Consider the following 12,398-nt stretch of genomic DNA (forward strand, 5'->3'; position numbering starts at 1 on the left):
TCATACTTCTTTAAAACCATCAAGTCCATGCTAAGTTTGGTGATGCATTCAAATTTGTCTTGAGCTCACTTTCAATAAATTTCTATAAATATTTTTTTTTTATTTTTGAAAAGCTAAATATTTTTCTAAAAAATAAAAATAAAAATAAAAATAAAAATTATTTTAAATTTATAGAAACTAAGTTTTAGTAATTATATGCATTTTGTATTAAAAAATAATATCATGTTGTCATCCGTAACGTGTGACGTGTCTTAAAGACACTCACGCTCTCAGTAGCGCGTAACGTTGAGTAATCCTTGTCTTTCGTTTACAAGTCAACTCGAAGACCATTAACAAGACCGAAAAGTAATAAAATTATTATTATCATATTCAATAAAATAATGTAAAAAGAAAATTCTGACCAGTGATCTTAATTTTAAAATAAAAATTGCAATAAAATATAATTAAAGAGAATTTAAAATTCTGGGTCATTGGATTTAAAGTGTACGGTGTGCTGTTCTTAAACTACGTACCATCGTAGACCAACGATAGCGACATTCACACCAATGCTTTGTTTCGACCTCTGCAAGAAAATTTAAAAGAAAATAAAATTAAGAAGAAATGAAAAAAAATAAGTAACATTTTAGATTCGTTTAAATATAAATTTAATTCATGGACTTAATACTGTTTTTATGCTTTAGGTTTTATATAAAAAAAACAATATTTTGTTTTTTATATAAAAAGTTATTTGCAGTTTTTCATCAAAGTTAAAATATATTAAATTTAATTTTTATATTTGAAATTATTTTTATTTTATTTTATCCCTTATGTATAAAGTTATTTTAGTTTATGTAAAAAATAGACTAATATCGTTACAATTTTGATAAATATTAATGATTGTTTTTAATTATTTTACATAAAAACCTAGACGTAAAAGATGTTCATATAAAAACTAAAACAAAAAACAATCAACTGAATTAAAATTAAAATTTGACCTTTAAACTATTTATAGTAAATTTTTTAAAATTTATTATTTATTAAATGATATAAAAGTATAAATGAAAAAAATAGTATTTTAATATATTTTTTGTTTATGTAAAATAATATTTTATTTTTCTTGTTTTAAAAATAAATGTATTATGTAGAACATAAAATAAGTATTTTAAAAATTTGATTATACTCCAGCCAATTTTCTCACTTCTCATGATAGAATTTAAGCAAATTTCATATTTAAAAATGATAATATAAATTCAACTACTCAAATTGACTGGTATAATTTATTAAGTTAGTTGAGATTTAAAATTTATTAATTCTCTTATTTCATCTCATCTAACTTACAATCTAAAACGTTACAGCAGAATAGACCTAGTATTTAAATATTTCATAACTAAAATATTTGAAATTTTAAGACTTCTTTAATCTCTCAATCCTTATGTTTAATGGATAACAAATATTTAAAATTTAATTTCAAATAAGTTAGATTTTTTTGTTGTGGTTTTTCATTTAATCTATATTTTATAGGTTTTAGTTTAAATTTAAGTAGATCAATCTACAAATGATCATAAATTTAATCAATTGCAAAAAATCTGAACAAGATAACCCAATGTGTTATCGATGGATTGTTAATGGGTTGAGGGTAGATTAACTTACTTTATAATCCTTACTTTACTTGCACTATTATTTGTTTCTCTTTTTTATTTTTTCCTTTTATTATCCAAACGATTAATTTCTTTAATTTTTTTTTCTTCCACGTTTCCTTCTCACCTCTATATAAACAAACAAACAAATATAGCATAAAATACCCTTTTACTACTTATACTAGTTTTATAAATTAATAACAGACTTTTAACAATTTACATAATAATTTGTAACTTTGGACGTTTCATAAAAAATTCATTATTTTAATATATTGGTTCAAATTATTAACAACAATTAAATATTTTTAGTAATTTTTTTATTATTTACAACTTTAATTCCCAATTTTTTTAGGTAAACTTACATAAATTTATTGTATAATAAAATTTAGACAAATATTAATTTCAATATTTAGGATTAAATTAAAACAACTAATAATAATAAAATTTTATCAAAATATTAGTTTTAAATGCTTTAACCAAGCGGAAAAAAACTGAAATTAATACAATCTTAAAAATTATCTTTACTTGATCACCAACAATCTTACTTTTTATATTATTATTTGCTTGAATTCAATATTAAATTCACTAATTGACTATTCACCACATATTATATTCACTGATCAAACATTCACACTCGCTTGCGTCTTCATGGTCTGAGAACAACCTCGAATTTACCAAAAATAAGGGGAAAAAAAAAGCATGTCTTTGAATTCGATTCTGTGTTGTCATCTCAACCTGATTCTTCTCAGTGCTTTGGTACTTTTTTGTTGTTCTCTTGGCCACTGCACTGCAAACGATGATGAACTGGGAGCCACTGAAGATAACATCTTCACTGTTTCCAGCTTCAGCTACCCTGAAACTGCCATCAGACCTTTTGATTTGCGCTATATCAGAGGTGGGTCACCCGATTCCCAGTGACCCTTTTCTTCAATTGTTCTGTTTTTGTTATTGTTGTTCTTCTTGAAGCATTTTCCAGTGTGTTGTTTAATGGGTCGGAATTGAATTTTGAAGTATGTAGAAGAATTTGCTTGCCAACAATTTTTCTCACTCTCTCTCTCTCTCTCTCTCTTTTATATTTTTTTAATTTCAGTTCAATGTTGCCGGGTTGGTTAGTCTGGAATTGACTTATTCAATATCCGGGGTTTCAAATTGTTGTGGGTTTAGAGTTCCAGGTGAATGATTATGCAGTTGTCCTGATTTTATTATATGGTCTTGTTAACTAGTGATCCCGGGGCAAGGACACTGACTAAAGTTTTAAAATTTGTGTTCAAAATCTTGATAGAATGTATTAAAATGCGGAGATAAGGGCATTTTTACGTTTTTAAACAAATATTTTTATTTCTTAATCAGTCACTGATTTGTATGTCTTGTTTTATTTTATCTAGAACAAGGTTAAGGTCAGAGTTAAACCCTCTTGAAGGAAACTTAGGTGACTTGAAACAAATTAATAATGGTGTTGATCGTATGAGTGTTATGTATTGCAGAGATAGGTAAACTGCACTATTGACAATAGCCTTGTTATGAGGGTACAATTGTATGTTTAACAACTGAGAGTCATGAATTGAAGGGTATGATACTACCTTATGATTGTGTGGTTGTCATTTGTTCTCTAGTTTGTGATCAATTGAATTTTGCCTTGACCAAGTTGCTACAGTTTTGTATGAAATTTTGTGGTGGTTGATTTGTGAGGTTTGTCTGGTGTCTCATTTCATTCTTCTTTCTTTCCCTGCCATTGGCACTTCTTACAATGTTGTGTTTAAGTCTAACTATTATGCATGGAATCCCTATATGAGCAAGGTAATAATAAGCTGTTTCAGATTTGAAAAGAGATGAGGGATTATAACAATTTGACTGGAGAAGCTAAATATTTTTTTCCTTTCTACTGTTTTGGCAATTTGTTGCACCGGTGCTGTTATTCTTCTCGTTCAATAAAAATAAAAATCACTGTCAAACTTATGGATGATCTTGTATCTTGATGTTTTCTCATAATGTTTCAGTGGACATACCACCGGGGTTTTCTGCAGTATCCATAGCGTTGAACTCAGATGTAGACCTTGTAAGTATATCTATAGTTCTTTCCAGATAGGAGCAACTTAGGATACTAGCATCTGTATTGATGTCTGTTGCCTGGGGGAATTTGTGTTGCTTTCAGTTAAAATTGTTTCACATGCTTCTATTTTGATGTTTTTTGCTTTATAATGCCTCATATGGCGTAAGTTGTAATAATGCAGTTCCTTGGTAAAAATCCTATATTGCTAATTACAAGTCTGTTTATATTTTTGCTCTATTTATTTATTCAATTATTTTAAATTTCTATTCCTTTAATTATTAAAATTATTATTTAACTATTTAAATTTCTCCCTTGTTTGTTTTGCTACAAAAAATCGTATGGGGAACCTGATTTCAGGATATGATCTTTCTGCTTGATCAGCTTTGACTTGTTTTCCTCCCTCACTGGTTCATTAATACATTGCTTTTAGGATATTGCAAGAGTTGAAAGGGTTCCAGAAAGCGCACTTCCAATTATATGCTTTAGAGATGGCAGCCCACCTCTACCAGATGCTTTAAACACATCTCTGAAAGATTCAGCTGTCAAAGGTAGAAGCCCCACGTAAATATATTCAACCCAAGTTTAAACTGTTCCATGAATTTAATATTTGAGCGCATAAATTCTGTCTTAAATTTCATTCTAAGATTCTTATTAACTTGTTTCAATATTTTTTATTCACACGACGAAATCATTGGAGCCCCGGCAAGTTCCCATCAATTGTTAAATTAGTATCATAGTCTTTATTGGATATTCTTCTTTCAATTCATTAATATGTGTTTTTTTTTTTTTTTCCATTATTTTACATGCCCTGCCACCATGGTTTCTTTTGGCTATCATGTATTGGATGAATATTGAATCCATGAATGTGTAATGTTTTCTTCATTGCTTAGTGTTTCACTTTGTTCTGAAGCACCGTGCTGTTCCTTCTTCCTCTTGCTCTCTATCTCCTCCTCAACCAAGAAAAAGGACTATATTTCTTCTTGAACTGTCTTATGTATTGCCATTTTACAATTAGTTTTCATTGACCTTTTTCATTCAGGAATAAATGGTCTTGATGTTGAGCAGTGCTTTCCTATGGAGAAAAATATCACTATGAAATTGACAAATGAACAGGTATTGTTGCAAGTCCTTTTTACTTTTGGCAATAACTTATTTGTTTATAGGTATTGTATATTTAAGCTCCAAGTCTCCTTTCTTTTGAGATCTATAATGACATAGCGATATCATTCATAGTATTAAAATTCCTATATCACTAGTGGGGAAGGATTAGTTCAAAAGTGATTTTGCATATTAATCTCTTCTAATATACTAGACAATAAACATAAGAATTATTGTCAGATATCTCCAGGTGCTTGGTACATTGGTCTTTTCAACGGCATTGGACCTACAAGAACACAATCAAAGATGGTATGGTTTATTGTTCAAATATTATTTTCATCACAATGAAATTTGAATATTCCAATTATTTTTCATCATGAATTGCAACTATTTGTTATCTGTTCTGAGCTGCCTTTTGTGCATTTCTATACGATAATGGGATTCTAACTAGTGCCCTTAGAGCATTGATTATGATGTAATAAATGCACAGTATAATCCATGATTAATTGAAGTTTCCTGCGAATAATATAATTTCAAAATAAAATAAATGTTAGTGTGCTGGTGGCAATGTGTATTCTTATAATTGATTTATTACTACTAGGATTGTTGTAGTGCTAGAAGTTTTCGCCAGTGATTTTTATAAGCAAAGAGATTGGATGGGAAAGCTCTTATGACCTGACTTTTTTTGTTTTTCTTTTACCATATTACTGTTGGTTTTTAACAAATTTCCTGTTTGATATTTTTTTATTCTCTCTAAAAAAATCGGTAACTCCTAAAATGGTTGAGGGTTGTCATGACCATCATGAACTAATGCTGATACATAGTCATTTAAGTTTATATTTAATGGAGGCTTTATTGATTCTATCCTAGTAGATTGATTAATATACTCCCTGGTTGATTGTTCACAAGAAAGACTAGAAGTTAGAGGCCCTTGACTGAGTGGTTGAAGTTGATACCTGATTAGCTAAGCTAGTGAGTTTCCTTCTTGATTTTGGCACTTGAATCAAGTTTACTATTACTGGTCTCATCTAGACAAGAAATGTTCAGCACACCTAGAGTAATACATCATTTCTCGATATAGTAGCCCACTTTCTTTCTTCTAGAGCTACTGAAAGAAATTGAATTTCACAGTGGGTTTAAGACCAAGTAGATCATTATTGATAAAAATGGTACAGATCAATGTGTATATCATAAATTCTGTCCAAAATTTCAGATTGGACACAGCCCCAAATACTGATTTCTGCCTTTATTTTTGCATTTGTCTCTAAATGAAAATTACTTATTTCCATTTGGTTCATTCAATATTTTACGGAAGTTCTTGATTCAATAAACTACACATTGATGAATAATAGTGACTTCTATACCTTTACAGATTATCCGAGGGCCATCATACTCTTTTAGTGCCAATATAAGCGTGGAAGCATGCACAAATTCAATGATGAGGGGGGAATTCTGTAACAGTACAGTCTATCCACTTTCATGCACAACATCTGATGTCTATAATTCTATGAAGGCTACAGTTCAGAAGCCAATGATGGAAAATGCAATGGCCTGCAAAAGTAATTTTGAAGCATTTTGTGTTCAGGAAGGTGTACCAAACTTTTACTCCTTGGATATTGCAAATGTGGCAGAAGAATTGACTATTATGGCAGCAAATGTCAGATTCAATACTACATCTTCAAATAACGCATCTGGTGTTTATGATGTTAAATTAATGTGTTTTGCTCGCCATGGTGCAATTCCTTCAGAGACTTTGCATGACTATTCCATTGATTTAAATAAATCCCCTTTGGTTATCCATTCTCCATTGCTTGGTCGTTTGTACATTAGTATTTTACCAGTTAATCTTACAAAGAAGTTGGGAGGGACTCTGGATGACAATTTAAGGATTTGCTATTCAATAGAATCGCAAATACTTCAGTGCCCGCTTGGGAAAGCTGGAGCAAATTGCACAATGGACAGCTACACACTTCAGGTAGTATTGATTACTAGATGTGTCTCTATATGTTTTTTGTACTGGTGCTTTATTTCAATATAAAGGTTAACTTCAAATTATGTGAGTTCAATATTTCTTGGACTGCAGAACTCGTGATTTAGGTTATGACTTAGCTAGAACAAGGATATGATAACTTGTAATCATGTCTTGATAGTTAAAAAAACATAGACATCAGTTAGAAAGAATGAAATAAAATAGTACACAAACATATTTTTCAGAAGGCTACACCCTGTGGTAGAATCAATTCTTTATCTTGATACTAAAAGATATTTTCTCACAGGAAGAAATTATTGACAAGGTAAGAATGATTTTCTGCAGACAGTTCTAAGGAGAGGTCCAACCCCATTTGAATCATATTATTTACCTGTTGGTGAGGGAGCATCTTCTGCCAATTTTCCTCTTGAGCCACTTTCAAACAAGTCATCAAATGGAGGAGAAACTGATGACATTTGGACTTATTTTATTTTGGAAATCCCTCGTGGTGCAGCTGGAAGAAATATTCACATACGGCTATCTGCAGACGTGAAGATCAGTTATGAAGTTTATGCTAGATTTGGTGGATTGCCTTCTCTTGATAGCTGGGACTACTACTATGCTAACAATACAAGGAAGAGTGAACAATCTGTGTTTTTTATGCTATATGATTCGAGTGATGACAAAATTGATTTCTACATTATATATGCTAGAGAAGGAACTTGGGGTTTGGGTCTAAGACAACTTAATACCAACAGTGTTTATGTGAAAGGGCAAACTGTCATGTCTATTTCACTTGAAGGATGCCCAAAACAGTGCTCCTCTAATGGAGACTGTAAATATTCTTTTGATGCTAGTGGATTGACATCATACAGGTTTATGTTACACCCTTTTTTTCGTTCTTAATTTATCAGTTCTGTTTACATTTTGTGTGCTTGGTTGAAATTACTTGGCAAGAACTATATAAGCCATTGGTATTTACTAAGACATTTTGTGAAATAGTCAAATACTTAATTACGGAGTCTTCAGATTGCATCATTTGTATTTGATGCACAACTTTATAACAGTATCTTTCCATTTTTAATGTTTACTTTTTGGCCTCAGCTTCTGTTCTTGTGATCGAAACCATGGTGGCTTTGACTGTAGTATTGAAGTTGTATCACATAAAGGTAATTGTTAATTCTAGAAATTGATAAATTGTTTTGGTTTCAAGTATCATGGTTCGAGCCTCCCTTTCTTTGTCATGTTATTTTATCTGATTTCCTGTCTACTGTTTAGATGAAAAATGGTCTGTTTTTTAAGTGACAGCATCCAGCAGAGAACCCAAACTAAGTAGTTTACAAATATATTTTGTTCTATCTTTTTGTCTTTTTTTCCATTCTATGATATCATTTATAATGATTTGTTGCAACCATTATCAATTTATGTATTTTTGTTAGTGAGTTACTAAATAAAGTAGGTGAATAGTGAGTTTGAGTTGAGTTTAGTAGCCAACTTGAATCTAGAATATAAAAACATAAAACCTAGTATGATTTACTATTGTTTTTCTCTGGCGTTTGTCAAATATTGGATATGGATTTTCTGTTGCGTTTATATGGATATGGATTTTTTTTTGTAGGGCATATAATGCAATCAATATTTCTCATTGGATCGAATGCTGCGGCCATACTTCCTGCCTATTGGTCCCTTCGGCAGAAGGTAGCTCTTGATCTTTCTTTCTAACCTCGTATCTATTTTTTCTCATAAATATTTGGTTGCATCATGATTTATCTATGTGCAAATGCATATTGATATGGACTATTTAGAACTATATTTATATTTAATTGTTGAGGATAAATAATTCTAGGTATTTAAGTCAACACAATGAGATGTGGAAAAATGATTTGAATTCTTAAGAAGTACCTATATGCTCACTTAGACAGCATTACATATAAATTTCTCACAATAAATTGACTCGTTAAAAGATTGTGTTGACAATGGAACCTTTTATTTATATACAGGCATTTGCAGAATGGGTTTTATTCACATCAAGTGGAATTGCAAGTGCGCTATATCATGCATGTGACGTAGGCACATGGTGTCCATTGACCTTTAATGTTTTACAGGTTACTGCTCTTCCTTTAGAGGTCTCTCTTACTTTATCTTAAAACTTTTTAAAAAATAATTATGAGACTGAAAATGTTACTGAAATGGGTTAAAGAAAGATGTTTTATCAATTGCATAGCTGTGACAAGCTTCAACAATCTGCTGTAACCCGAGTTAGGAATAGGATTCACATTCTTAATGGGATGAAGTGAATTCCCAGGCTTTGGGTGTTGATCACAGTAGCATGTATATGTGCTCAGATGAGAAGTTAGAAATCACTTCATTAAAGATTTTGGGATCTAGAATACAACTCAATACACAATGACTAGTTTTCTGGGAATTTACAGTGACTTATATTTCAATATTTCAGTTCATGGACTTTTGGCTCTCTTTCATGGCTGTGGTTAGCACTTTTGTATACCTTGCTACCATTGATGAAGTATATAAGAGAGCAATCCACACAGCTGTTGCTATACTTACTGCTCTCATGGCTGCAACCAAGGCAACCAGGTAACTTGAATTAGTGGCCAAACAACTCTATATATGCTGCTAAAGATGTTTAAGATTTGTTCACATGTATGCATACTGAAATTTGCAGGTCTTCCAATATTGTTCTTGTCATTGTGATCGGGGCTCTTGGTCTTCTTGTTGCATGGTTGATAGAAATCTCAACAAAGTATAGGTCCCTTTCCTTTTCATTTGGATTCTCCCAAAGTTTCCTTCAAAGGTGAATTCTCTGTACTAAGTAAATTTGTTTGAGCACAGTATTTTCCAGACAACATAATAGTAATTTATGGTACTCTTCGTGCACAATACTTTATTTTCAAAGTATTTTGTGTGTTAAATCTCATATGTTAATCCTTTTAGGTTCCTCCAAGGTGGTCATTGTCACATACTTTATTCATAGCATGATCACAGTTTTATGTTTTTGCTTTAAACTTAGATGTGCTTGAAGATGAACAAGTCTCCAACTAGCTTATGTCTTAAAAATAGTAATAATGGTGAATTTCCACTGCAGTTTGCAAACTATAAAGCAATGGTTCTGTAATCTTGTCAAGACAATTTTGAGACGGTTTCGCTGGGGGTTCTTATTGGTCGGTTTCATTACATTGGCCATGGCAGCAATAAGTTGGACACTTGAAACCAGTGCAAACTACTGGTTTTGGCATAGGTATTACAACAATACTACCCTTTCCACTATCTCTGTTTCTTTGTCTTCTATTTTCTAATAATTGTGTTTGCTCTTTTGAAATGGTTACAGCTTTTGGCATGTCACAATATACACATCTTCTTTCTTCTTCCTTTGTTCAAAAGCAAACATTGTGGATGCTGAGAATCAGCTACCTACAAATGCAAACTATGCGCTGACTCGTCAGGATTCATTTCCAAGAGATAATTAGAAAAACATATTTGGAATAGGAGGGTACAAAAAGGAATGAGAGGTAGATTTTTGGATTTTTGTTTTGCATTAAGGTGACACAAGAATGTTAGGCTGCCACAAATTTGGTAGGTGAAAGATGTGGCTGCTGACACAATTTTTTGGCCAAAGATGTAAACAGTGATCAACAAAGCAGTCTCTTGTAAATTCTTTTCTTCACAAGGTTTGCTTCTTAACATTCATTTTAGGGTGTGTGTGTCTATATATGTATATATTCCATAAATGTCTCTATGCCATAAGATACAAGAAAGAAATCAACAAGTCATAGGAGTTTTGGCCATGTAACTGTAATTTAGAATATCAATGGCATGTGAATTGTATTATATGGAGATTTCTGTTGGTAAAAGCAACTCAACAAATTTGATGGGTCGTAGTTATTTAGTGTGTGATTGGAAATACACTGAAAACTTTATAACGTGGATATAATGCAAAAGTTGTATCTTATAGCGTAGAAATAAATATGGATCTATGATAATTTAAATGTGAATTTAAAGACGCACTTAATTTAGCTATCAATTTTTCAAAAAACAGTTTATACTGTTCAAAATATATTATGTTTTTGGAATACTAAACATTATAATCTGTAGCTGTGTAACAAAAATAAGATGAATTGTTTACCCATACAAGTAAAGAAGCATTTAAAGTTTAAAATACAATTTTTAATTTTTATATTTTTATGAGTATTTTTTTTCTTTTAGTCTTTTATTTTTTTTTACAATTTTGGCCTTTATATTTGCCCAATTTTGCGTTTTGATCACTATCATTAATTTAGTTACATAAATAATTAATGTGTTAGTCAGTCTCTTCGTTAATTACATGGTCATTTAAATATAAAGTGAAAATATGTTATTTAGATATAAAAAACAAACTTTTCTTTCATTAAAAAATAAAGTTACCAAACGAAAGAAGATTTCACTCTCTTAACTTTTTTTTTTCTCTAAAAATCACTTCGTACGAACAAAGTTTAAAAGACTAATTCGAAAGGTTAATACAGTAAATGTATAATCTCATTGTGTTCGTATGTCTGTGATCGATTTATTTTAAAATAATCTTGTGTGAAAACATCTTGTAGTCTTTTACCTTGGACTCAAAAATTTCAAAGATTTAAAGTATCGATAGTGAAAAAAAAAAAATAAAGGGCCAAAATCATTAAAAAAAATTGAAATGATTAAAATTAAAAAATCGTAAAAGTGTAAAGATAAATAAATATTTAGCAAAAAAAAGATAAATAAATATATATTTAATTTTATTTTTAAATCTAATCAAATCCAAAACACTATAATTAGTATAATTTTTTAGAAAAATTCTAATATCAAATCGTATTGTTTTGAAATTTAATAAAAATACACCATTTTAATATAATTTACTTTTAAAATTTAAAGAAAAACTATCAAGTTCATTATTCAACTCAAATAAATATACATCAAAAGTGTATTTTTTCGTCCAATTTAATTTGGATTCGATCTGGATCATATATTTAGATGTGGTAGGTGAATTTATTACTGAAAATTAACTTGGTTGTAATTTAATTTTTAAGCAATACATTTTTATATTTTTTTATTTGATGAAATATTATTCACAAAATCAATTAATTATAATTATTTCAATTTAATTTATGATTTTGAATTCGAAATTTAACTGTATCTCTCGATTTCAAATTTCAATTTGAAATTGTGTACGTATGTTTTCATGCTATCTACTTACATAGAATGCTTCTTCATTTCAACTATCAAATATTAACATTATAAAATATTATACATTATTATTTTTATTTATTAATTATATATTTAAAAAATGCATTAAAAATATAAATATTATCTTCCATTGTTAAAATAATTACTTTATAAGATATAGCCACCTTGCATTATCATGGAATTCCAACCAAATAAAATAATAATAATAATAATGACACGTCGTAAAAGGATTTGAGGGTGCTACTTTCTTACTTTTCTGTTTTTTCTTTAATTAATTAATTATTACAAGGTAAGAAATTATATTTAATAAATTTGTACAATTTTTTTTATAACTTAGTTTAGATAAGAAAGGAAGAAAAAAATGATAAAATAAGTAATGTGATAGGGATAAAAAAAAAATATATTGTTAAAATTTGTTGCGAAAATAATATAACCTTTACAAGATACA

At 29.7% G+C, this 12,398-nt stretch overlaps 1 protein-coding gene across 2 annotated transcripts; it reads left to right on the plus strand.

Moving 5' to 3' along the window:
• The first annotated feature begins 2,211 nt into the window (after nucleotides 1-2,211).
• On the plus strand, nucleotides 2,212-10,704 carry LOC113849313. 2 transcript variants are annotated; one of them, XM_027479136.1, is made up of 14 exons: nucleotides 2,212-2,511; nucleotides 3,614-3,672; nucleotides 4,097-4,214; nucleotides 4,706-4,779; nucleotides 5,005-5,073; nucleotides 6,137-6,739; nucleotides 7,079-7,608; nucleotides 7,838-7,902; nucleotides 8,352-8,431; nucleotides 8,734-8,838; nucleotides 9,189-9,328; nucleotides 9,417-9,545; nucleotides 9,837-9,989; nucleotides 10,080-10,704. In XM_027479136.1, the coding sequence occupies exons 1-14, from the start codon at nucleotides 2,316-2,318 to the stop codon at nucleotides 10,216-10,218; spliced, it is 2,460 nt and encodes an 819-aa protein (XP_027334937.1). In that variant the 5' UTR covers nucleotides 2,212-2,315; the 3' UTR covers nucleotides 10,219-10,704. The 2 variants fall into 2 exon arrangements, with proteins under 2 accessions (XP_027334937.1, XP_027334938.1); XM_027479137.1 differs by having other exon boundaries at nucleotides 2,316-2,511; nucleotides 5,015-5,073; nucleotides 10,080-10,649.
• The last annotated feature ends 1,694 nt before the right edge of the window (nucleotides 10,705-12,398 follow it).

The sequence above is a fragment of the Abrus precatorius genome, unplaced genomic scaffold, assembly GCF_003935025.1.
Source record: "Abrus precatorius isolate BTA unplaced genomic scaffold, Abrus_2018 Scaffold9, whole genome shotgun sequence".
NCBI classification, from domain to species: domain Eukaryota; kingdom Viridiplantae; phylum Streptophyta; class Magnoliopsida; order Fabales; family Fabaceae; genus Abrus; species Abrus precatorius.